Genomic DNA, 25,891 nt, shown 5'->3' on the forward strand with positions numbered 1-25,891 from the left:
TCAAGTCTTCCGTAGTTATAAACTGTCGATGATGATTTATCAAAGTGTCAAAACTAATTATTTGTCAATCTTATCCAAATTTCTTGTACGTTGATTTTTTTTTGTGTGGAAAATGACGAATACTAATTCCGATAAACCATCTGAAAAGAAACACGCCGAAAATTGTGATTTAACTTCGGAAAGTGTGACAAGCGTTCAAAGTAAAAGAAGTGTTAGAAGTTCAAGAAGTACCAAAAGTGCCGTGAGTGTTAAGAGTACACGAGCCAACGGAGGCGGTGACACCAATACCAACAATCAAAGAAACGTTGATAATATATCAACTTGCTGTTGCTGTCCTAATTGTCCCCAAAAAAATCCAATTCTCCCGCCAAAATTAAGGAAAGATATTGAGAGTAATAGTATAAATGAAGTGGTGCCACCTATAATTCCCAAAAGGTATTCTACTAATGACATTTTGAACTAGTTTCTTGTACATCTATTTCCTATATAGAATAATAAAGGGTCAGAATAAAAAATTCTCTAATTCTTGCTAAATAATACCACCTCATATAAATCATGAAATTTTGTATTGCAAAAATTTTAGTCCAAACGTTCCAAGCAAAGCTACACCTCGAGAAGCTTCTCCAGCTCCATCAGTAAGATCTGTAAAATCCGTCAAGTCAACGAAATCTGTCGAGGAAAAAGAGCAAAGAGCTGAAGCACGTCAAGAATCGAATAACGTCATCGGGAAGCAGGTGGTTGAAAAACCAGTAGAATTAAGAGCCAGCATTTTGTTGAACTATTGTGAGTGCGCAAGGAAGAATGGACTTCAAGACTTCTGTCCAAGATATAAATGCCAACAACCAATAAACGACATTTAATTGCCATTAGTTATAACGTAAGTATTTATTTCGGAATTAACTTTAAATAATTCTCAATATTAGCCAATGTAAAGTAGAAAAAAAACTACTCACGAAGTATTTATATAGTAAGGAAAAAATTTACATGATATAGTGTATCAAATCAAAAGCTAATAGATCTTTGATACAGCCTTTAGCTGTCGATATGTAAAAAAAGTTACAATTTGATCGTATTGAAAGCTTAAATGCTTCAAAACTCACCTAGGTAACTGAAAAAGATTTACTCAATCCAACAAATAGCTTTATAAACATCTCAAGTTTACTCCTCTTCTTATTAATCTCAATGATACCAAAGATAGTGAAAGCAGACAGAAATAGCAAAGATTTTTATGTTTACAATGATCATTGAAGACTTGATATAATTGTTATAGATTCGATTTTATTCATTGTGTTTTAAATCACATGGCAACTTTTCTTGGTACTTGTGAATGTTAATTGAACAGAGAAGTCAAAGATGCTGGTTCCTTTAGCATTAACAGCTTTTCTAGCACTACATACATGATGTTGAGGATCTGTTTTACATTCATATGTCTAGTACTAGAATCTTTTGAAAAAACCATCCCTAGATATCTAAATCTAATGAATATCGTGGGTTCTCGATTCAAAATACGTGGTATTACATACTCTTTTTCTATAATATTGATATAAGTATTCACCGGGATGGATGGAGGTCACTGCAGATCATAATTCTGACGTTGCAGAAATTGTGCGCCATTTCACATGAGAATTTGAGTTTGAAGAAGTTTCTTCTCAAGTGGGTGCCGCCTCAAAATAGCACAAACCCAACCCAACGAATTGACGAGTCAGAAAACGGTATTTAGGCAAAATAAAAATAATTTTTGTCTCAGTTTATGACCTTGGATGTGACATATTTCCACAACTATACACTTGAATCAAAATGGTACTCATTTGAGAAGATTAGATTCATAGATTGGTAGATAAATTATTGATAGACTCTTTGTAGAAGGGAAGACAAATCAACAATGATTAATAATGCATATTATGGCTCGGATTGCAGAAAAAATATAACGGAAGTTATCGCTGAAACAGAATACGATTTTGACGTCTTATAAAAATGGCGTAGAAAGGTCGGAAAATAATTGAACTGATTCTTCAACTTTCGAAGAAAACTATCATGATAGTAATATAGTAAAAAAGTGTGTGTTTATAAGATGCACTTTCAGGATCTAACATAACCTCTTATAAAAGCCGAAAACCACTCACGAATCATTGCATGAAACTGAGCACTTTCAGGATAATATTTACGTAACTTCTTGTCGGTTTCATTAATTGTTTTATCACACGAAATTCTTCATATTTACTCATCAAAGTTGTCTTAGTATGAATATAAATTCTGTTCTACCTGTCATATTTTTGTAAAATTTTGACAGATGACATTAGAAACGTAGCGGATACGGATAAAACCAATCGAACGTTATTGAGTATGTATAACTCGAACACATTCAACACGGTCATTGGATGTTGCGTTTTTTCATATTTTTAAATTTATAGCGTTGAGTGAAAACAAAACATCAAATCGGTTATTATTTTGTTATAATAGAAAAAGTAGTGAATGAAGTGATGGGGTTCACTTTAATCACCTTGATAGGATAACCGCGTATGATAATTTAAAAAATAAAAGATTTATCCTTAAACTCATTTCCGAACCGTCTCTCCTCCGTAAAATCGCTCTCGTATTTGTTACAAACACACATAATCCGTAATCACAAAAGAGACACGCCCAATGAAAAATTTTAATTGAGTCCCATTAGTACCGTTGAATGGGAAAAATTATGTGATTCATTACCGACCTTGCTACCACTTAACACTATGGAGACTTTCGAGTTCCAGTCACTGCTTCGTATACATTTTTTCTCCTGAAAATCAAACATGGCTTGTACGTATGATTTTTTTCTTGAATGATACAAGTTTTGCCAACGCTAGATATTTACGGGGTAACTTTGAGTATATAAGATCCGTTCAGGATGGCTGACTAGTGCAGTACAAATACAAGTTCGTTTGCAGTTGTATTTCGAGTTAGTTTATAATGTTGACCAAGGTAGGGCCTCCTTAAACTCAATTTGCTATGAATATCGGTTTAATTTCTTCAATTTCTTATTTCTTAGACCTTTCGCTATGCTTAAGTTTCTAAATGTTCTTGATTTTAAATCTCTTCTGTTTCTAAATTAATTTTTTTACTAATTTTTAAAAAATAGATCAAAATATTTTGATAAAGACTTAAAGAAATGTTAATTTTTATCTATTTCTTAAAAATTATTGCAAAAACTAATTTTTAAACAGAAGAAACCTGAAATCAAGAACATTTAGAAATATAGAAATATCAGTCCATGTATAAACTTCTTTTTATAAAATTATTTTTAGGATTTAGTTTACATTTTGGAATGCTAAATGATAGTAAAAATATTCGCAATTATCATATTCATACTAAAGTTATTCATCTCCCAAATTTTATTGATAATCTTGGGATGCTGGGTTAATAATTTTTGTCAATTCTCATTTAAATTTCAGTCTCCTGGTCAATAGAAATATATTTCTCTCGTTCCATATTTCGTTTAAGCATCAAATGAATATGGTTATGAAGATAATTTAAAGAAAAAATGTTTTAAAAATTGATAAGTATATTTTTACTAGTATTAATGGAAAAAACTTCCATTACCAATTTCATTTCGGAGGTTTTCAGATGTTGGCTATCATCATAGCTATTTTGACTTTGGAAGCTGCGGCCCTAAATAGATCAGATAATGTGACTTCAAACCATTTTCGCAGGTTCCTATGCCAAGTTATTTTTTTTCTTTCAATAGATGTTTTTCCTACAGTTTTTTCTTGAATAATGAGCTTTATGAATCATATTCTTGACCTCTCAAGCTCTATCCAGGATATTGAATTCGCTTTGAGAATCCAACCTTTCAGCGCCATTCAAGACAACTGGGAATAGGCTACATAGAATTTGAGCATTCGTGTTCTCAGCTTCAAGCTTAGGCCGTGGCCAAAGAAGCTTCTTAATATTTAAAAATGATGCACGGACTTTCTCTTATTTGTATACACCACCTCTCGACTCATTCCAGTCTTTCCCTTCATTAGGTACTTCATTTTAAGTAAAGTATCCAGATCACATTCTCGATTAACTTTGACGACATTATACAACATGTTTTGTAAATATTTCATGCTTTCAGTACTGTCTCGTCTGCATAGCTCGGATTGTTCAGTGGAATACCGTTTACTCTTATCTACCTATATCATTTTTAAAGGCTTTGGTGAAGATGTCTTCTGTCTACACGTTGAAAAGGAGTGTGACTTCTCTTCTCTGGAACTCAAGCATTCGTTAATTTGGTCTGAAAGCGCAATTTGATTCAAGTACAGCTTGATTATTGATATATAGTCGAGGTTTTTTCGTTCCAGGGCTTCTATTGGATTGAGAAAGCACTAATAGTTAGGTATTAAGCACGAGATACTTTGGCCGTCCAAACTATCACGATTATTAATTCAGTTTTTATTTGGAAAACATGAAGAGCTTTTAAAACAATGTTGTCGAGTTATCGGTACGGGTGTTTTATTAATAAAAATCAACAAATAAGCCTTCCTTAACCCCTAATGTGTACTGAATATAAATCAGTTCTACTGTCATTGCAAGTTCCAAGTATACTGCAAATCTTTCCAAAGAAAACATTATTTTGAATATTTATTGCTGATATTTTAGGTTAGAATAGACGTATTCAAATGATGTTTTCGGTATTATAAGAAATTTCCAAAAAAATGCCTAACAAATTTTGAATAAACACTTCGCAAGCCATTTTAGAAACTTCCAGCATTTTTTCTTGGTCGTTTTAGTTTTAAATTTCTTAACTCTCAGTATTTGGACAATTACTTTCCAAAAAAGTAGCTAATTGACCTAAATCGATATATATCTAAGAAACTCCTGCTTGCTGTTTCAGCTGAATAATTAGCAATTATTATATCTTGATAATACCGTGATTATTTAATCGAGTCAAGGTAGATTTCTCTAATGCCAATATCAATAATAAAATATCACCTATTTACCCAGATATTTTTATAATAATTTAGTTCAATTATACGAAACCAATTACATAAAAAATGTCATAAAATTGTTTATTACTTGTCACAACTAGTACCAGTAAACATTGGTTTTTATATAATTTAAATATTATCGTTTTTAATCTTAACGTTTTTATATCCTTACGGATATAAGACGTAGTGGTTGAGCTCCTTTTTCCGTTGGGCATTTTCTGGAAACTATTTTATCTGAGTATAATTTTCGAAACATTTAAACGTATTGGATTGTTTGTTTCAGATAATATTATTAATAGCTTTAGTGGCTTCGACACAAGCAGGTCTCTTGGGAGCCCCAACAGCTTATTCTACCGTTTCGTCGCATGGTTTTATCGGTAGTCCTGCTTATGCTGCTCCAGCCATTTCTTACGCTTCACCAGCATTAACTACACACGCTTATGCCGCTCCTGCTTTATCTACATATGCCGCCCCTGCTTTACCGACTTATGCTGCTCCAGCGTTGACGACACATACCTATGCCGCCCCTACAATTTATAAACAAGCCGCGACGGTAGTTAAAGCTGCACCAGCTGTAGATTATGCGGTAAGTATTAGTATACTTTCTTTTACTGATTCTGCCACCTAACCATTTTCATAGTTCATTTATTTCGGAACTATATTCAAAGGATGTTTCGGCAGCTCCCAGGGGGATACAAATTTTTCCCAAAAATTTACATTTTAGTTCTAAAAATTGACGAAACCTACTCTAGTTTACGTAGTTTTGAAGGATTTCATTTTCTATTAACATTAATGCATTTTCATATTATTGAAATTAATGTGGTTAAACTTGACCGAAGTCAAGATTAACGTTGATGGATATCACCTTGATCTTAAAGTCATCAAGAATCTTCTTTTTCTCATTTATTATGTTCGTCTTTCACTTTCAATAAATTTTACTTTCAATAGACGTTGTTATAGTATTCCACACACTAGATTTAGTTTTCTGGTTACAAAGTTATTAGACGTATATGAATATTTGTAAAATACAAAAAACGTAGTGGGTAAAAAACGAATGAAAACTGAATCAGTTCTAACAATACAAGATCATAATTACTCTAGTAATGTAATTATTTCAAAGTTGAATCCCTTACTGGTACTATTTCTGGAAGGCTTCTGCTAATTATTTTCTTTTTAGTACATTTCTCTTGGTCATGTGGAATTGCGAACGATTTGCCGTACGGTCATCGCGATAAAGAAGAAAACAGTTTGTTTCTTTCTTCGCATATCATCATCAAAATTCGTTGTTTCTCCCTGAAGAAATAACGATCACAATTTTGATAGAGAAATAGACCCAAATTTCATCTCCAGTAACAATTATAGCGATTCAATCCTGATCTGCATGGAGACGCTTTGACAATTGACATTCCCTCATTTACAAATAATCTTTATTAAACTCTAATTGACAACTGCAGGTTTGAAACAACAATTTCGTCTATAGTTTTCATATTTTCTTCAGTTTTTGATGCTTTTGATATCTCGATTATTTCTCGTCCTTAACTGGCACATTTACTTATATTTTTTCAAGTGTTTTCATGATATAAAAATGTGTACTCGTGTTTAATATTCAGTTTTCTTATAGTTGATGGTTCGCTTTTCTCCACGACGAAGCAGAAATATTCTATAATCAATATCAAGAAGGTTTTTATCCTTTTTATTTGTGTTTCTTCAACATATCTTCAATTTTATAGTGCGTTTATTCTATTAAATATAATTGAATCACATTTCTCAACATAAAAATAGTAAAGCGAATTAAGAAGGAATTAGGAATAATTTTTTTTCTAGTAGATACTGACTTCCTACTGCCTCAATCGATAAACACAAAACCAAAACTTAAAACAAACAAAAGGAATCCTTTTCTTATTAAAAAACTACTCGTAATGAATGAAGTTTTATTATCATTTTCGATTAATTACTTACAAAACAAAATTATACAGATTACACAGTTATAATGCAGTCTTTCAATAAATTTAAAGCTTTCTGATAAACTATTTTTTTGTTTTGTTTTGGGGTGCATAAATAAAAAAAGATGACGGTTTTCCGATGCGCGAAAAACTCCAACTTGATTCTGCAAACTTCCAACGACTGGCCTTGCGATTTATTTATGGTCATCGTCAAGGCCAGACGTACCGTAAATTGTAAACGTTTAAAATCGAATCGTAAATCCGTTGAAATCATCGGTATACGTGGGATCAAGACATCCTATCCTTTGTATTTTCTCTGTCTCACTGGTCATCAGTGCGGTTAGCACGGAAGTAGCTCTTCACACATTTGATCGACTGCAACTACCATAAAAATAAGCACATAACTTGAAATGTGACTATCGCAAATGATCACCGAAGTAAGGAAAATTCTCACGCACGTAGCGGTAATCGTCACTCACAAAGATGCATACTTTGTCAACAAAGAGAATGGATCGATATATTTGTTGGTTGTCAATTGTCAAATATTCCTAATCAATCATTATTTGATCCATATATATACAATCTACTGCATTCCAATTTCCTTCTGGATTACGTCAAACTCATTTCTCTAAATATCAACATCTAGTAAAGTCGATTTTCTTTATTTTTGTTTTTAAATTATGAAATACCGAATCTGACATTTGCCAAAGTTTGTTCAAAATTCTCTTTTTCAATTCTTCATTTGTAGTTGCTGCCAAACTTCAGAGTATACGTTTCGTTTCGAATTTTTCCAGAAACGTTCAATTGGACTCAGTTGAGGGTCACTCCTATACTTCTCAATAATGTTCAACTCTGCAAAAGCTGCCACAACGTCCTTTGCATAATGAGCAGTTGCCATAACTCAGCAAAAGACAAAATTTCCTTAAGGATGCATTAATCTAGATCCAACTTCATATGTTTTGGCGGTTACAGAGTTTCCAGAAAGTCAAATGTATACTGAAGAACGATCAGGAGAATATAACGCCACACTTCTGAGTTGAACTTTTTGTATCTTTCACTCCTGTCAAAAACTTTGGACTTCTAACTTTTGGTTTTTGTTCCATTTGTTGCTTCACAGATTTTTGAACTACATTCTGCTCCAATAGAATGTTGCTTACATATTTCTTATGTCTGCCTCCCAGTTTTCCGCAAGCCGCTTCAATCAAATCTCCTATTTTCTGTTCTCGAATTTTTTTGCCTTATCCCGACTTTGTTTAGCTATTGGTTTGGTTCATTTGTTTATTACGAAGTCATCTTTTAAATAAAATGAAATCCATATTCCATGAATCTGTCCTACTTGGCAGTGCACTATTTATAAACTAGCCCCATCGTTTGAAGATTTCCACTTACATGTGTCTGGTTACTTGCTGGTAGATCCCTATACATTTATCGGAAACAAAATTCAATGTCTTATAAAGTGGAAATCTTTGTATATTACTTCCCAAATTGCCATAGGTTCATGGAAATTTCGAAAAACACAATGCTGTAAGAAAATATTATGAATATATCGGATCATTTAATTTTTCAGGCCTACCCTAAATACCAGTTCAATTATGGAGTAGCTGACGGACACACAGGAGACCAGAAAAGTCAATCTGAGTACCGTGACGGCGATACTGTCAAAGGACAATATTCCTTAGTAGAACCAGACGGTACAATACGTACAGTAAAATACACTGCCGATGATCATAATGGTTTCAATGCCGTCGTAACCAGATCCGGACACGCAGCCCATCCTGCTACTCCAGTAGTTGCACAAAAAGTCATCTCTCCTGCCATTGCTGCACACTACAGCGTCGCACCAGCTCATGAATTTGGTGGATACTATGGTGAGTTACATTTTGTTTTAAATCCGTATCAGAGAGTTTCGTCATTAATTATAATAAATATGATTTCAGATCACGGTTATGGTATTAAAGGTTAATCGACTGGTTGCAGCAACGTAATTCGTACAATACCCGAAGGGTTACAGGGGAATTGAAGCTCTACGACTGCCATATTTTTATTTTCGGCTTGTTCCTGCTGTGTTGCGCTATCTAATTTATTGCCTTACATTAAAGCAAGGACTTGGTTAGTGTGAATTGTACTAAATAATCTATGAATACATTTCCAGGAAAGTCAGATTTATTGGATCTGAATTTTTTGGACTAAATTGTGAATACGACCGCTATGCCAAATGACTCTTGTTTATATGTTGTTCTTCTTCTGCGCTTGTACTAGTAATCTAATAGATTTATTATGTATATAATCTAGTAGTTTGTATGTTTTTTACAAATATATCATGTGAATGAAATTTTTTTTTTGTTTTTATCAAAACCTCAACTAAATTCAACTTCCAAATTTGTGTTGGAGAAAAAACATGCTGCAAATTCGATGTGTGGCTAACCAATGAAAAGATTTATGCTTACTCCTTAGTCCTTCAGGACGCATGACGCTTTCTTTTATGGACTAATTTTATCATAAGTACTGGTCACATCTAAAGAACATGTCAGCGGGATACAAATCGAAATAGAATTGTTCGATTTTTCTAGTTTCTCAAGTTTCATAACAACCCGGCTATACTGATTTGTTTAGAATTACGAGAGGTACTTTATGGTTTCATTACCACATCAATATCGTCTACAGCACTGTCAGTTTCGTATAACTGACTCATAAGACTGATAATGAGGCATTAAAAGACGAAATATACGTACATTTGTTTTCGAATCACAAATAATCAAAAGAAAAATAAATCAGTGGCATGGTATTCCGTCTACGACTGTTATATAGGAACGAAGTGATTTAACTTGTGTTTTAGCTAGATTTTGAGTAAAAATCTTGATGAAGCAGTCACTAACTCTCCCATTTATTTGCTATAGAAGATGAAGCTAAGAAACAATACGATTGAAAAGTGGATTCAATTCAAAACGACATGTCGTATTCTTTAGATTTAAAAAAATGCTCAAATATTTTGCGATTACACTAAATTTTCACTATTACAAACTCTTTTGATCTTCCTCAATTCTTTTTACTATACCTCTCCATCCAACTCTATCTTTTGTTCTTTCTTTCTACTCCGTTATTCCCGGTCTTCTCAAATCTGACGCTACCTCTATTTCTTTTTGGGCCTGTCTCTTCTTATGATTCACTCTTCTTTTATAGGCGCTCTCGCGGTAATTCCGCTTGCATTCATTCTCTATACATGCCTCAACCATCTTATTCTTTGAGCTCTGACTGCTTGGATGGTATTAGGCTCGTTATATATTTCTTTCAAGACCTCTAGTGTTTTTCGGAGCACTTTCCCACATTTCGAATCTAATGCTAATTGGTTCCATTCTATAACCATATCTCCAATTTTTTGCATAATTGCATCTTCTTCTTCTTCCGTGCATTAGGCGTTCCGTTAGACATCCTTGCCTCCTATCCTGCTTCAAGGTTGTCGCTCCCCGGCCCAATGGGGATTTACCGCGCGCTATCTTGACCAGTCTGTTGTTATCCATACGACTTATGTGCTCTTTCCTTTCTTTCTTTCTTGATAGAACCCATTCGTTGATGTCATCTATTTTGCACAATCTTCTGATGTTCTCACTTCTTTCTCTGTCCAGTAGGGTTTTTCCGGCTATCCTACGTAGCACTTTCATCTCTGCTGCTTCCATCATTCTTTTGGTTTTCGCCGTTTCTGGCCATGTCTCTGCGTTGTAGGTCATCATGGCCTTGTATATCCTCGATTTGGCTTCTATTCCGATATGTTATAGTCGACTACGATTCGAGGCTTTACAACCACTCCTGATCGTCTGTCATTGCTTAATGTCTCATAAGTATTTTTTGTAGAAAGCATCATTACCTCACGCTCTGGGTCCTGTGAAAAGTTTTGACGGAAAAATTTACTTCCCAGAGTGTAAAAGTACAATAGTTATTTGTATTCCAAGGACTGAAAATGCTACAAAGTAGTATTTCAGCCGCGGCGTACACAACATTTTTTAGACGACGCATAAGATCCAAAACTTCTTCGAACTACACTGAGGAAAGAAAATAAATAATAGAGACTTATAAACATCAGATGGCGTGGATTCGAGTAACTTTTCATCGCTGATGTTTTCTTTTTCATCATCATTCATTGTTAGTCATTAATTTAGACAAAACTTCGGATAAAACAAATAATTTGAGAAAATTAAAAATTTAAGGTTATGCAAGATCATCGAAATGAAACTGTCAACTGTCAAAGTTAAAGTTGTCTACTCTAGAGCGTCCCGAAAGTGTTTTGCAGTACGGAACTGTCACTTTCACTACATGGAACACTCAAAACGCAACTCAATACAGAACGAACAACTTTCAGATGGCGTCGTCTAAAAAATAGTTTTTCAAGAGAAAAGTTTGTCAATTTTGGTTGGGGCTCAACGTATTAAAGTTGTAAGTCGACCTTACTATTACTAGAATCTATTTTTATATTGTACACAGTGGAGCAGTTGGGTTCATTATAATTTATAGCGACGTTCTATTAGAACTTACACTGGCAACTGCCACAGTGAATGGCCATGTGATACTTGGCTCTATCATTAACTCAATCCTTAAGCCTAAAACTTGATTAGAACGAGGTAACCACCCAAAAAGTGTTGCCTATAACCGTGGCTATTCCATGGTAACCACGTAGCAGCTACTAGCAGCCATTGGTGGCATCCATTTGTTTTCTACTAAAAATGTTACTTAAGCAAGTCTCGTATCGTATTTATATTTCAGTCACCTTCTTAAGAGATACATGGAAATCAGACTCAGATCTATCGATTACAAAACGCAAAGTTAGTTCAAATATGTAAACATAAGAATTATTTTTCAATTTTAAGTTTTATTATTGTTAAAAGCGTGTTTTTTAACTTTTCTAAACTATAATTTGTTTTTCAAATCTCGGACAAATTTCTACGAATTATTCTAACCTCAACTGTCTAATGTAACTGCATTAGATAGAAAATTTGTATTCGATTGAGAAAACGAAATAAAAGAAATAATAATGATCCTTCATGTATGTAATTTATATAAACAATATTCAAAAAAAATATGTTTCAATTGAATGGTTTTATGTAAAACTAGTTAGTGAAAGTGTGTAAGACACATTGTCGTCTGATTACTGACTTGAATGTTATGATAATATCAAGAAATATCTAACATTACACATGTCCAAAATCGGATGAGAGTTAAACCATAATTGTCTCTTTTATATTTACATATACTTAAAACTGCTACAAATATCGAATTAACCAAAAGTACATTACTGCGTTAATGACTAGTTACAACGCCATTCAATTTCTTTTCAGCGCGAAGTTCCTAATTAGCTGTCAGTAAAGTATGTCAAGCTGCGACTAGATTTAATAAATTCATATTGGTGCATACAATTAAGCCGTTTGGTACAACTTAAATTGCAAGGATATTGCAGAAATAATGAATAGCTTGTTACAACACTTTGGTTTCATTAATATTAATCGAGTTTCAACTAATACAAGAAAGAAGTGAATAAATTCTTCTTCTAATCAGATGGTATCGTTTAAAGTCAATTTTGCTTTGATAATTTACATAATATGAATGTGTACAACAACACAAAATGTGGTAATAAAGACTTCGGCAAAACAAAAAGAAATACTAGTAGAAATAGTAAATGGATATTTTGTGTAAATCAATAGCTTTTTATCAATTACAATTTCTACATTATCTGATTTGTATTCTAATACTTTACCATTCACGGAACTGAAAAGACAAAGACGCCAGTTAGACTAGATTTTGATACGAACGGACTGCTAACCAGAAGGCGAATCAATCAGCCACCATGCATATCTAAATATATTAGAGAAGTGAAGCGTAAACATCATTAATATTTTACTTGTATCTAGATTTCATGATGGAGGATCGTTTCATACAGTTTTGATCTCAACTCACTCTTATATAAGAGTACAGAACGTAAAATCCAAGCTCCAGTGGCAGGGGGACCTCAATTATTAACAATATTCTGGATTTATCATCATTTAAAACATTGTAAATATTTCGGGACACATCGGAGTAAAGAGTAATGAAATAGATGTAAGGGCAGATAAGCTCTTCATGGAACCTGAACCCTTCTGTAGAAAAAATATTGGAAAAGAAAGTAGATAGGGACAAAACTAATTGTTGGAACAACCTACATGGTCTGGGACAGGCAAAGAATCTCCTGGGAAACTATAAATTCAATAGACACCTGAAGACGCTGGCAGATTTTGTTACACAGAGGATGAAATGTCTAAATACATTCTTTGGAAGTGCGAAACCCACATTCTAAGTGGGATTAACAGTTCAGTAGTAAACACTGGGTTCCGAGTATCACAACAAGAAAGGGGGACTCAATAGATCCTTTGAATCGCAGTGTATATGATACCCAAGTATGTCTAACAATGTCTTTATTCAGAGCACTAAAAGTCAGTCTTTTTTCCGCTTCCTCATTGGGTCCCAATCATCTTTATTGTCATTGCATTTGTCTCCGTAATTTTTAGTTAGACTCAGCCGCTATGAAGTTACTGTATTGTTGTACAAACTGTCGCAGTTCTATCAACAGCCGACGTGCTTCAATTTTTCACATTTTAGAAACACTGTGCGTGGCTTCTGTGAGAAATGTTTCAGTCGGCAACACATTATACAATTTCTCGTAAATCGAGGCCCCTTTTTTAGCATATTATGGAAATAAATGTCGTTTATGACTGAACATAATGGGTTACCTATACTATTTTAGCATTACGTGGTTCGGTTCACATTTACTACCTAGGGGTGATTTGGCAATTTCCATTCTTAATTTCATAAATCAAAAATAGCACAATAGACCTGGGTCGATGATTTTTGAAACCATAAAAAATAATAGTAGTGTGGAACCCAATGCAAAAGGAGGAGAATATGATAAAAATAGAAGGAAAAATAATTTACGGGTGATCTGAGGTCGGCAAGGGAAACGGGGTGAGTATTTAAGGGTAAAAAACGGTTTATCTCGGTTTCTGGCAAAGCTACAAGTCCTATGGAAAAAATAAAATATACTTTTGTGTCCATACTTTTTCCACATAACCTCAAAATTTATTTTAAAAATTAAAAAAAAACGAGTTTTTGATTCTTTATTTTTATCTATTAAAAAAAACACGAAATTTTGGGAAAAGTTATCTTTTTATGTCTTGTATACAGTGTAATTCATTTGATACGAAATATTTATTTTTAAGCCTCATTTTGACTTAATATCGAAAAAACACCCCAATTTTCAATTGAAAATTCTCCCGTCAAAATATGAGCTTTCCATAAAAAGTCGTTGAGATTTTTATTCGTTGAAATCTCTGCTTCTTGATGGTATATAAAATATCACCAACACTATGGTAAATTTTTGTCAGAAAAGGCAAATAATAAGATGAAAAAAAACTCTCATCCGATTTTTTTTAATCGTAGAATTTTTAGTTATTTATTCAATTTTTCCAATCTAAGTACTCGAAAAATGTGAAATTTCATGTTATATTGATAAACATAAGTAATTATAGTCTAAAATTTTGATAAATATCTAAAAATTCATAGTTATTAAAAAAAATTCGGATGCGAATTTTTTCGTCTCATTTTTTGCCTTTTCTGGGAAAGTTTACCATGGCCATGGTAATATTTTTTTATACCATCAGGAAATAGATATTTCAATGAATCAAACTCTCAATGACTTTTTAAAAAAAGCTGATATTTTGACGGGAGAATTTTCGTTTGAAAATTAGGGTGCTTTTTCGATATCATGTCAAAATAATATGAAAAAAAAATATTTAAAATCAAATTAATAACAGTGTATAGGTGACATGAAAAGGTGAGTTTTCACAGAATTTTGTGGAAAAAATATGTTTTTTGTAAGAGATAAAAATAAAAAACCAAAAACTCGGTTTTTTGAATTTTTCACATAAATTTTGAGGTTACATGAAAAAAGTAAAAACACAAAAGTTGTAGATCTTCTTATTACCTACAAGTTTGCAATTTAACTTTTCTCCATAAAACTTATAGTTTCACCAGAAATCGAGATAAACCGTTTTTTATTCTTAAAAATTCACCCCATTTCTCTTTCCGATCTCAGATCACCCGTAAGTTATTTTTCCTCCCATTTTTATTATAATATCCTCCTTTTCCAATAATTTTTTAACACTTTTTTATTATTTTTAAACGCTTCTACCCTGGTTTACAATCTTTAAAACGAAAAGAAATCAGTTTAAAAAATTTACAGGTCAATGGGAAATTATAATGTTTGTAGATGTATTACAACCAAAGCCAAAAAAGTAATACAACACTGATATATTAAATTTTTATTGAAAAAAAAAGAGAAATGAATTTGTTGTTACTACATCCTTTTGCGTAAAATAGAATTAACAACTACTTACTGAGAGCTGAGCAATCATTAACAAAAAACGTGCTATCATTATAATTGGTTCAAGAATTAAACTAGATTGGTTATATCATGTTATTATTTATAGTTAAGCAATTTCCAGCACATAGTTAATGTGTTTTATATTATTTAACACTACATAACTAAGAACTAAACATATAAGTATATTAAAGAATATCTGTTACTTGTGTAATAGATATATAGAGAAGTTGAAGTGCGTTTTAGCGACATAGTGATCATTGAAGCGTTTGATATTCTACTTGTTCCGGCAGCAAACATATCATTCAAGATAGTTTATTGAAGATAATGTTCATTCATCTGGTAATATACAGGTGGTCCTATGTTATATTTACTGGAAATATCTCGCTTGTTGGATAAAAACATTTCGATTCTTTTTATTTCATTCCAATACCATCTCGTTGCTACATACAACTTATTACAAGTTATCGTATAAAGGAAATATTTAGAAAACATGTAGAAACTTCTGATAACATTCACACCATTTTTCTTTTGAAACCTTCACTGGAAATCTTTGAACATTTTCAATCAGATATGATGAAAATTTAGTTTACGAAACTGCTATCAATTCATCTAATAGATAGAACACCTTGTAGATAACGAGTGTATCGAAGGTTTATATTGAGTAAGATCGACCGAACACGTACGGAAACAATTAAATTTTTACAGAAAATCAACCTGAATATTTTTCATGTTGCAAAACAGACTTAATCATATAAATTACCTTGAACCAATGTTTATGTATGGCTATTTCAGTAGTATCTAATATTTTTTCAATTAGTTCAAATATAATGTTTTGTTGTGGTTGATTCTTTTATGAAAACTGTTACACATTGAAAGAGTTCTATGGTAATAATGGAAATAATTCTGGGTCCATACACAGACAAGATGTTGAACAGTTGAACTTAAAAGTAAAAAATTGAGAAGAAAAAAATTTGAATATTCATAAAAAACCATGTAATTTAATAGATACGGCATAAAATGAGGTATGAACAAAAAATTATAGAATAATTCCGTTGAACAAAGCTAGAAAATACAATGGGCATAGAAATAAGTTATTGGAATCGAAAAAGTGAAAAGATAGAGTGCGAGGATGGTTCGCAACAAAGAAAACACAAAAATATTGGAAAAAATATGTTTATTTTCCAAGATAATCTTCTTATAGCTCCATATACTTTTCCCAGGTATGTTCAATAACCTCGATACCTTTTTTATAAAAAGTATCGGCAAGCTCTTCAAAACAACCAATGACTGCCAGTATCACCTCTTCATTGTTGGACCACTGAGTCAATTTTTGGCGAATATGGTGCATGAGGTAGCCATTCAAACTTTAATTCATGAGCTGGTACATTGTCTTGATGAAAATCTGCCACAATTCAGGATCTTCGATAAACTATCTTGCAGATTATTGAAAGACTAAATCCGAGTAGCAAAATTCTACATAAAAAATGTAGAAAACCTCATCAATATAATCTAGATATTTAAAAAAATCTGACTACGTTAACAGACTGACAGATTTATCATTAGAATATATCATAACTGATTGACTGATTTATTAAATGAAGGATTATGTCTTAAGTGACTGACTGATCCATCATCTGAATATATACGACATCAAGTCTTTAGTGATTTATCTGAACAGATCTAAGATCATCTCCTAACTTACTGACTTATTGAATATATAAAAAATCATAGCTGACGGATTGCTGATTACTGATTCTTGATCGCACAGCCAAAACCTCTGAAGCTATAATCATCAACTTTGGACCTAATCTTCCGTTGAGAAACAAATTTTTAGATTTCCATCCCCTACGGATGTTTATTTTGTATATAAGTTCATCGATTTTGGAATTAGAATCTTTCATTTTGAACTTAAAACTAAATGTTAGAAAATCGGTTTTTCGGCGTTATTGAGAAGTCACGAGAATGAAGCCGTGTATGAAATTTTCTTCAAATTAAAAACAAAAATCATCTAAAATCATTAATTGGACTGATAATTGGTACTTTCTACGAATAGTTTATAGTCACGCCTAGCAGGTTATGCATTTTCTTCAGTACTTTCTAACACCAATAAAAAAAGCCGTGAATTCGATGTTTGATAAGCAATAATTTTTGAAAACCACATTATAAAGGGTTGCAATACACAGTATTTGATTAGCTACTCAAAGCTTTTGTGTTAATTTTACGATGAAGATGTACGCCTTTTCCGTTGGCCAATCTAATTCTTCATTTGACCATTTGAAGATACTAATTTATGTTTTTATATTCGAAATAATCCACAGGTTTCATTTTCTATAGTATTGTTCCAACCATGAGACTGTCAAGTAACAGAATATTCATACGAAATATTTTGAAACCATTATAATAAACTCTTCTTACCAAAAATACACGGCGTGACCTTCTTCTAATGTTATAATAAAAATAGAATAATGAGGAATTACAACATTTCTCTCATTAATTATCAAATCTCATTGTGCTATGCTTTATTGCAACTAAACACAAGTAAATTAATAGCTAGAACTATTGTATATTATGTACTTCAAATGTTTTCTATTACATATACAAGGTGAACAGCGTCTTTAAAAAAATACGATATCATATTTGTTACGAAGAGCTGCCAGCTTACGAACAAGTTCGCGAAACGGGTCCTTAGGCCGCCCCTGTCCAGCTACAATGGAATTTTAAAATTCGACGAATTCGCGTGGCGCCTTTCATCTGCTTTTTATAAATGACGCACGCGTCTTTGATGTTTCCTTTTCGAAATATTTATTATAACAGAGGGTTTATTTACAGTATTTCTTTTGAATAATTAATTATTAGTTTTTTCTATAAGTTTTAAGAATTGTATTTAGGATATATAAATAGTTGTGTAAGCGAAGTTAAATTAAAAAAAAATAGTCGTAATGAAAAAAACCAATTAGTAAAAGTAATCGCAGAATTTGACATTTATAAGTAAATTATTATAAGTTAAGTGTATTGTATAGTGTGTAAATAAATTAAGAACTAAGAGACAGTGCTTATTAATTAATTCATTGAATTTTATATTCACAAGATCTATTTTAGACATAGTTTGATTATGAAATTAATTGATTTTGCAGATTCAATTTGTTATAGTGAACACACTATTCACTTCTACTAAAACAACTTTTAAATTACTTCAAATTACGCTATTTGACACGCGTTTCTATAACAAGTAATATTCTTCAGAGATCAAAGGTAAACAGAAGGAAAACAGTTTAAAACACGTGTCAGTGCTGGTGAAGTGGTAATAGTATGTACCCCCAACAATTTCAAACTAAATCTAATATAAGAAAAATCAAAATGGAAATAAAATTTTTCATTAACCCCGAAAGTCTGTAGAAGTTCAAGGTGCCTGCTTCGAAAGTTTATTATAGTTTTTATTTAATTGATAACAAACTAAATTTTTCTACATTTTAATTTTTTCCTTTTGTAAGTAACACAATGCTCGAGTTCAATTAGAAATTTTTGATTGTGTTTTATACCACTCGTGAGTATTTTCAATAAATAATTACAATTTATGCTATTTTTTTTTCAGAATGTCTCTTTATGGCGAACGGTTTCCTTGTCATGTACAACGATATGAAAATCTACATATCTCTTAAACCATAAATTTTATCGAGTTAAACACAAAGTAACTTTTTGTTGGAAAATCTATTGAAAAATTCATTTTTGTTATCTTTTATTGTACAGGTTATCCCTGTAAAAGTTATGGATTGTTAACTATTGGGCATGAGCCGTCCCTGGCCTTCGGATAGTAATATATGAGAATTTTTTTTTAAATTATAGCATTATTTTCACGTAATCTACTTACTCCCGAATTTTTCGAAACAAATCCCGGTACACTATGTATATATTTTTGTTGAAACTGTTTTTACGATAATTACAATTCACTTGAGTATAAATTAAACAAGATAAATATCATTATTGATTGCTTGAAGATCAACAGATGATTGTTAAAATATTTTTAGTATAAAATAGGATTAGATATACGAATAAAAGTTTATTAATTATTTCAAGTAAAACCATTCACCGAATGCACCAGTTTCTACCAACTGAATTAACATAGAATATACGCCAAATCACATATCAATTGGGTTCCAAGCCAGTGCACATTCGGTACCAAAAAAGCTGGGTAGGCGGAACCCTACTCCCAGGAAAAATGCACATTTGCAGCAGACAGACCTTGCTATTGTCGCAATAAGATAAACTTTCGAGCATGTTTTGTATACTTAATAGTACTGGTGGGTACTAACTATGGTGATTTTTTTCTTTATTTTAATTGTGGTGAACGTCCAGTGGTAAGGAATATTTAGTATATAAGTAGGATATTTGTATCCCAGTGTTAGTGTAGCATAGTACTCAGTACAGTGTAACTAATAAAACATGTTTGCTAAGGTGCGTACAGTGAGGGTAGTTTTTAAAGTGAAAAATACTACTGAATGTTCATATCAAGCTAATTATTTTGAATATAGAAATTGTAAATTTTTTACATTATTTAATTTCGTTTCAGATTGTAGCTCTTACCGCCGTTGTAGCCTGCGCAAGCGCCGGGTTTATTGGTGGATTAGGTGGACATGGACTAATCGGTGGACATGGATTAGGATACGGAGCAGTGTCTGTAGCACACGCTGCCCCAATAGCAGTTGCAGCTCATGCTCCTGCCCACGAAACTGTAGACTACTATGTAAGTTATATTGAAAGAAAAGAAAAAGCTTTGGTTCAATTGATTTGAATTGTTTTCTATAGGATTTCCTGGACTCCACTTGAATTTATTTCCATTTCTCTATTATATATTTGATGTGTTGATAGTATTGTCTTCAATAAGTTCTTGTATATATGTTGTACCAAAATCATCCAGTAGATATGTGCTCTTTGAAAACAGTACGTTTGGTATAATCCAAAAGTTTTGTACCCGTTAGTTCACTTTTCTACAGCTTCATAAACTGATACTTTCTTTCTGTATTGATTCAAACCTCCTTCACAGAAGCCTGTATATTTAACTGATTGTTGTATCTGGAAACCATTATAGTTAAAGTATAATGAAGAACAATTTTTTAAGTTAAGCTTTTTTTATCGTTATATTCCATTTTCCTGTCCATTTCTCTTATAATTTGAGAAGTTGTAGAAGTGGAAGAAAGAAATGCTTTGTTGCTAAAAAATTGCTACAATTTGTAGACAAAAGCTTGTACAAACTAAAAAAAGAAACATAAAAATAACTGAATATATATACGAATAAAATAAAATTTCAATATACAGAAGAAAACAATATTAAACCAGTATACAGCATGTCGTGAATTAAATATTATTATTATTAGAATAGAAGTCGTTTTCAGAGAAGAAGGCACTTTCCAGTAAATATACCCTCAAATTATTGCGGAATGCAGAAACATATGATATCGATTTGATTTCAATTGGCAAGTGATTGTGCATTTTTTATGTATTGTAAAATATTGAGCCCTTAACTAATTCTGAACGTGAAGTAGGTAGGTAAAGGTCGTACTCCGTATTCCTAAGTTCCTAATAAACTGTTAAGGAGATGGATAAGTTCAGTTTTTTGGAAACTGATCTCTACTCAAAGCAGGAGTAATTTAAGGAATTGTCCACAATAAGCTCTAAGAATTTTACATATTCAACGACGTCAATGGTGGTGTTGTTTAATAAAAAAAGCTGCAATGTATTTTCATGTGATAAAACTTTGATTTTAGAAAGATTATCAGTAAATTTTCATCTATTCTATCGGCTCAATAAATATAAAAATGACTCTATTCGATTTCTTGTATAAAGAGCTTCAATGTACTATCTTGAGACTGCTGCTTTGCTAGTAAACAATGAAATTTATAGATAGGAAAAGAAGGAATCGGTAGCCAATTCTGCTTGGTACGAAAATTAACATAAGTTTAAAAATAATATCGCTGTGTAAATATAAAAGTATTCGATCAATTCTAATAAACAATAGATGCTCATTTACATTACGACATGCTTTTAATTTCTAAAGAATTATGCATTTAGAGTGCACGACTGTCTTTTATCAGGTCATCTAAATTCAAATATGGAGGTCGAACTTTTACAAACCGTCTCATAAACTGCATTTCCTTCGAAGATTAGCAAATACTTTAAATGCACTAGTAGAAGAAAGATTAAAATCTTTACAATTACATGTTTTGAATCGTGTTCTGAATGAACTAGATCACATTTACGTAATCCCAACAACACGAGTATAATTTTGTTGGAAAAATTTCAAAAATACCCTTTTTATTAACTTCATCGAACGTAACTGAATTTCCAGTTGTGTTTTAGTAAATTATTAATAATAAATTCTTCTAAAATACAGTTTGTTTTAAAATTGAAATAAACACGTTTTATTAACAAAATTACTTCAATCAAAACTTGATTTTCAATACAGACACCTTCTTAACCTGATAACATCTCTCATACGATCCGTTATTGGTTTTATCAAGTTCGATATTAATTCTTGCTGAACGTTAAACCACTTTCTTTCACAATGACAATTATTATTGAAGCTCTAGTATAAATTCCTCATTTCAACTGTTCGTATCTAATGTAATTGATGAAAGGTACCATATGAATTTCCACTCTTGTGATTATAATTAAAAAAAGGTCACTTCATAGTCTCATAGATCGAGCAAGTACCACCACAATAAACAAACCTCTATCTTCAACGTAGCATTCTGCATATTGTTGTTTTAGTCTTCAATATCCTTTTTTCCTTCAGTTGCTACCATAGAGGCATATTCTGGTGTCATATTAGAACAGAACAGACCACATTGCTCTAATATCCAATCCAGATGATCCAGTGCAAAACGAGCTTGATGATGTTTTAGGTGTTAGATTACTTCACTTTGGTCTTCGACTTAAAGCAATTTGTCATATTTCAAGGACCTGCAGTTGCACTTCAACCGTATTTAAGACTAAACTGTTTATGATGATCCTGATGTATAATTCTTTCCCGATTCCTAGTATAGGATCCGGTCTTCGTGTCACGTTGTCATACCTCTGTGCGTGTTATATTGAGTTGCCGATTTAAGACGTTACTTGGACGACTTTTTTGCAGTATAATATGCGTTAATGTAGCACAGATTGAAGCTAATTGAATTATAATATGCAAATATCAATTGCAATGTCAATAACTTCGATCAATCTGTCAGTACGTTGGTTACTCTTGTTAGAATTATCATATAATTACGTTCTATTGGTTTGTCGGTTACTATAAATGTAAATGACAAACATTGAAGCACATTGAAGCAGTCCAAACAAAATTTATTTGTTTTTTGAATCTGATAAATAGGTTCTAAAAAAATAAAGTTACTATGGACCGATTTCAATACACGTAATTTTACTAATCAAGCCATCAATCATCTTACTGGTATTATTTGAATATGAATTATTTGTAGTTTCCTATTTCTAATTTCTCTCAGCCCAGGTACAACATTTGTTCAAGATTTTACTATTTTAAATTTTGATTGTCGCTTTCATAATCCCCATTGTTTATTTTTGATACTCCAATTTTTTTTTGAGCAATATTAACCGACTACGTTTTGTACTATGTCTCGTTTTATTATTTTTCCAAGGCAGAGTAATTATTTTATTTTTGATTTTAACGTTTTCGTTATTTAATCTTTGTTCTAAACAAAGTAGATGTTTAGCACGTTATCTTCAAAGTACTTTCTATAAAATACAAAAAAAAAACAAAAACATACTTCACTCAATTATTATATAGATTCACTTTTTTACCATTTACGTAAATTGATGTCACTGTAGTTTCGCCATTTGTTTTTTTTTTTGTAGTATCACTCGCAACAGGGATAAAATACATTTTTTCAAAAAAAAAATCTGATCCTGTTTATCTATGTTCTTCATTATTATCAATAATTAGTCATTTCAATGTTCCAAACGAATCTCACCTCTGCTTTCAAGTTTTTTTTCTCCATTTCTATTTCTATCCCATATACAGGGTCCTTCAAAACGTTTACATACGAGTTATATCACTGCATTAAGCGAAAAAAATTGATTAAAAAGTATTTAGCTGCTGCCGCATTTTTGAACTTTGCGTTATAGACATGTCATTGTTTGGTGATTTTTAAACGACTTTTTTCGCTTAATGAAGACGCCGTATAAGAACTAATTTAATATTGGTGTTGTTATTATCTTGAATTTGATTCATCTTATCGACACATTTCTCTGTAAACTGATAGATATTTGACACCTTTTGTTGTTGTTGTTCTAATTGATATAAAACAATTTTTTCTGTGCGTAAAATGCGTAAAGACATATTCTTTAACCAGTAGTGCGTGAAGAAAATTATTATTCAGGTCTCCGTAGCGTAGTAGTTAGAGTACAAGGTTTAAGGTCCCAGGTTCAAGTCTCGATCCTTCCAATTTTTTCTCTACCTATGTAGTGCTAATTATTTTTAGATGGTATTTATACATGCCGAAGAGAAGGGTTCTAAGACTTTATCTTTTCTATTTCCAATAACGTTTTCTATTATTATTTCGTTTAATTCTTTCCTTCCAGGTTCTTGAGAGTCTTCCTAGTCCCTTTCTATTCTGCTTTTGATACATCAATGCTTTCTTCGGCCACCTATTCTGCTCCATCCTCATCACATGTCATGTATACTCAACCTGAGTTGATAAATCTCAAAAAGAGTTATCACAATGTATTTGATGATTTTACAAGAGTAAAAAATATGTTTTCTTGGCAGGCTTACCCAAAATATGAATTTAACTATGGAGTAGCTGACGGTCACACCGGAGATCATAAATCACAAAAAGAAGTACGTGACGGTGACGTAGTTAAAGGTTCTTATACTGTAGCCGAGCCTGATGGTACTCTTCGTACTGTTCATTACACCGCAGATGATCATAATGGCTTCAACGCTGTTGTCACCAAAAGCGGACATGCAGTTCACCCACAAGTAAATTTTGTTATACTCATTATATGATTATAATATCATTATTATATAAAATAATGCTTATAATGATAATATTTTTGTTTCTAGGTTGTAACCAAAGCTGTAGCTGTAGCTCCAGTAGCTTATTCATTAGGACATGGTGGTTACGGAGGACATGGTTACCATTAATGATCTCAATTGGCTAGAAATGTTGCTCATATATGTATATACCTCATCGGTTGTGTATCATTAGTGTTGTTCTTCTCTTATCGTTAATGTATCTCATTTTCGCCATATTTATTTCTTATAATCCAATAAAAGACTATCGTTCGTATGATGACTTGGTTTTTAATTTGTAACAAAGTACCCTTCGAATGAATAAGCAAGAATTTCCAACACTTATTTGAGAATTACTTCATTAGTTTAATGGTAAATGAAGTTTGTTATTTCATAAAGTTATAATTAATGGATTTGGAGTTAAATCAGAGCAATAAAGTAGTGAATGAAGATAAAACCAGATCCAAACATCTAAACAACTCCTATGCCATATTTAGATAGGAAGTTAAGATGTCCGTCAGCTGTCAATTTTAGTTGGTTTCATTCAATTTAAGTCAAGATTCCGGCATCATAACAACATCAATTCATCTTATTTCATAGTGGGATAATAAGCGACAAAGGATAAGCATCTTCAAATCACCAAAGTCCGATCTCCTTTAAAAAACCGATCAGGCACCATTTAATATCACTTGACAAACTATGAGGCTTGCTTCATTGTTTGAATAAGTGCTAGACATTCACAAATAACATGGTCTGCAGTTTCTCTTTATTATGCACCAAAAGCACTCCGGTTTGTCCGTGATGCCATAAGGATGGAATGGGTTCTGGATCTATTAGAGGCTTTCAATCTAACTTCGTCGTTGTCCAACGACATAATCTGCAGTTTTTTTTATGTACCAAAACACTCCGGTTTGTCCATTATGCCATAAGAATGGAATGGGTTCTGGATCTATTAGAGAATTTCAATCTAGCTTCGTCATTATCCAACGACATAATCTGTAGTTTCTTTTTTTATGTACCAAAAGCACTCCGATTTGTTCGTGATGACCATAGGATGAAATGGGTTCTGGATCTATTAGAGGCTTTCAATCTAGCTTCGTCTTTGTCCAACTACATAATCTGCAGCTTCTTTTTTTTATGTATCAAAAGCACTCCGGTTTGTGCGTTATGCCATAAGAATGGAATGGGTTCTGGATCTATTAGAGGCTTTCAATCTAACTTCGACGTTGTCCAACGACATAATCTGCAGTTTTTTTTATGTACCAAAACACTCCGGTTTGTCCATTATGCCATAAGAATGGAATGGGTTCTGGATCTATTAGAGACTTTCAATCTAGCTTCGTCATTATCCAACGACATAATTTGTAGTTTCTTTTTTTATGTACCAAAAGCACTCCGATTTGTTCGTGATGACCATAGGATGAAATGGGTTCTGGATCTATTAGAGGCTTTCAATCTAGCTTCGTCTTTGTCCAACTACATAATCTGCAGCTTCTTTTTTTTTATGTATCAAAAGCACTCCGGTTTGTGCGTTATGCCATAAGAATGGAATGGGTTCTGGATCTATTAGAGGCTTTCA

General features: G+C 32.3%; 2 protein-coding genes across 3 annotated transcripts; both read left to right on the top strand.

The window, feature by feature from the left end:
* The first annotated feature begins 28 nt into the window (after nt 1-28).
* LOC130900147 (cuticle protein 19-like) lies at nt 29-9,221 on the top strand. 2 transcript variants are annotated; one of them, XM_057810541.1, is made up of 5 exons: nt 29-435; nt 584-877; nt 5,230-5,532; nt 8,457-8,757; nt 8,827-9,221. In XM_057810541.1, the coding sequence occupies exons 2-5, from the start codon at nt 833-835 to the stop codon at nt 8,850-8,852; spliced, it is 675 nt and encodes a 224-aa protein (XP_057666524.1). In that variant the 5' UTR covers nt 29-435; nt 584-832; the 3' UTR covers nt 8,853-9,221. The 2 variants fall into 2 exon arrangements, with proteins under 2 accessions (XP_057666524.1, XP_057666525.1); XM_057810542.1 differs by lacking the exons at nt 29-435; nt 584-877 and adding an exon at nt 2,903-2,958.
* Nucleotides 9,222-19,730: 10,509 nt separating this feature from the next.
* Nucleotides 19,731-24,592, top strand: LOC130900149 (adult-specific cuticular protein ACP-20-like). The gene is made up of 4 exons (XM_057810544.1): nt 19,731-19,742; nt 19,858-20,031; nt 24,067-24,279; nt 24,364-24,592. Exons 1-4 carry the CDS (start codon nt 19,731-19,733, stop codon nt 24,442-24,444), a joined length of 480 nt encoding a protein of 159 aa, XP_057666527.1. The 3' UTR covers nt 24,445-24,592.
* The last annotated feature ends 1,299 nt before the right edge of the window (nt 24,593-25,891 follow it).

Source organism: Diorhabda carinulata, chromosome 12 (assembly GCF_026250575.1).
Source record: "Diorhabda carinulata isolate Delta chromosome 12, icDioCari1.1, whole genome shotgun sequence".
NCBI classification, from domain to species: domain Eukaryota; kingdom Metazoa; phylum Arthropoda; class Insecta; order Coleoptera; family Chrysomelidae; genus Diorhabda; species Diorhabda carinulata.

What these genes read in the sequence shown, in the direction of transcription:
- LOC130900147 (XM_057810541.1), top strand. Translation starts at nt 833, where the DNA reads ATGCCAACAACCAATAAACGACATTTAATTGCCATTAGTTATAAC. An exon ending in TAATTGCCATTAGTTATAAC is followed by an intron (nt 878 to 5,229) that starts GTAAGTATTTAT and finishes TGTTTGTTTCAG; the next exon opens with ATAATATTATTAATAGCTTT. An exon ending in CACCAGCTGTAGATTATGCG is followed by an intron (nt 5,533 to 8,456) that starts GTAAGTATTAGT and finishes TTAATTTTTCAG; the next exon opens with GCCTACCCTAAATACCAGTT.
- LOC130900149 (XM_057810544.1), top strand. An exon ending in ACGAAACTGTAGACTACTAT is followed by an intron (nt 20,032 to 24,066) that starts GTAAGTTATATT and finishes TTTTCTTGGCAG; the next exon opens with GCTTACCCAAAATATGAATT. An exon ending in GACATGCAGTTCACCCACAA is followed by an intron (nt 24,280 to 24,363) that starts GTAAATTTTGTT and finishes TTTTGTTTCTAG; the next exon opens with GTTGTAACCAAAGCTGTAGC.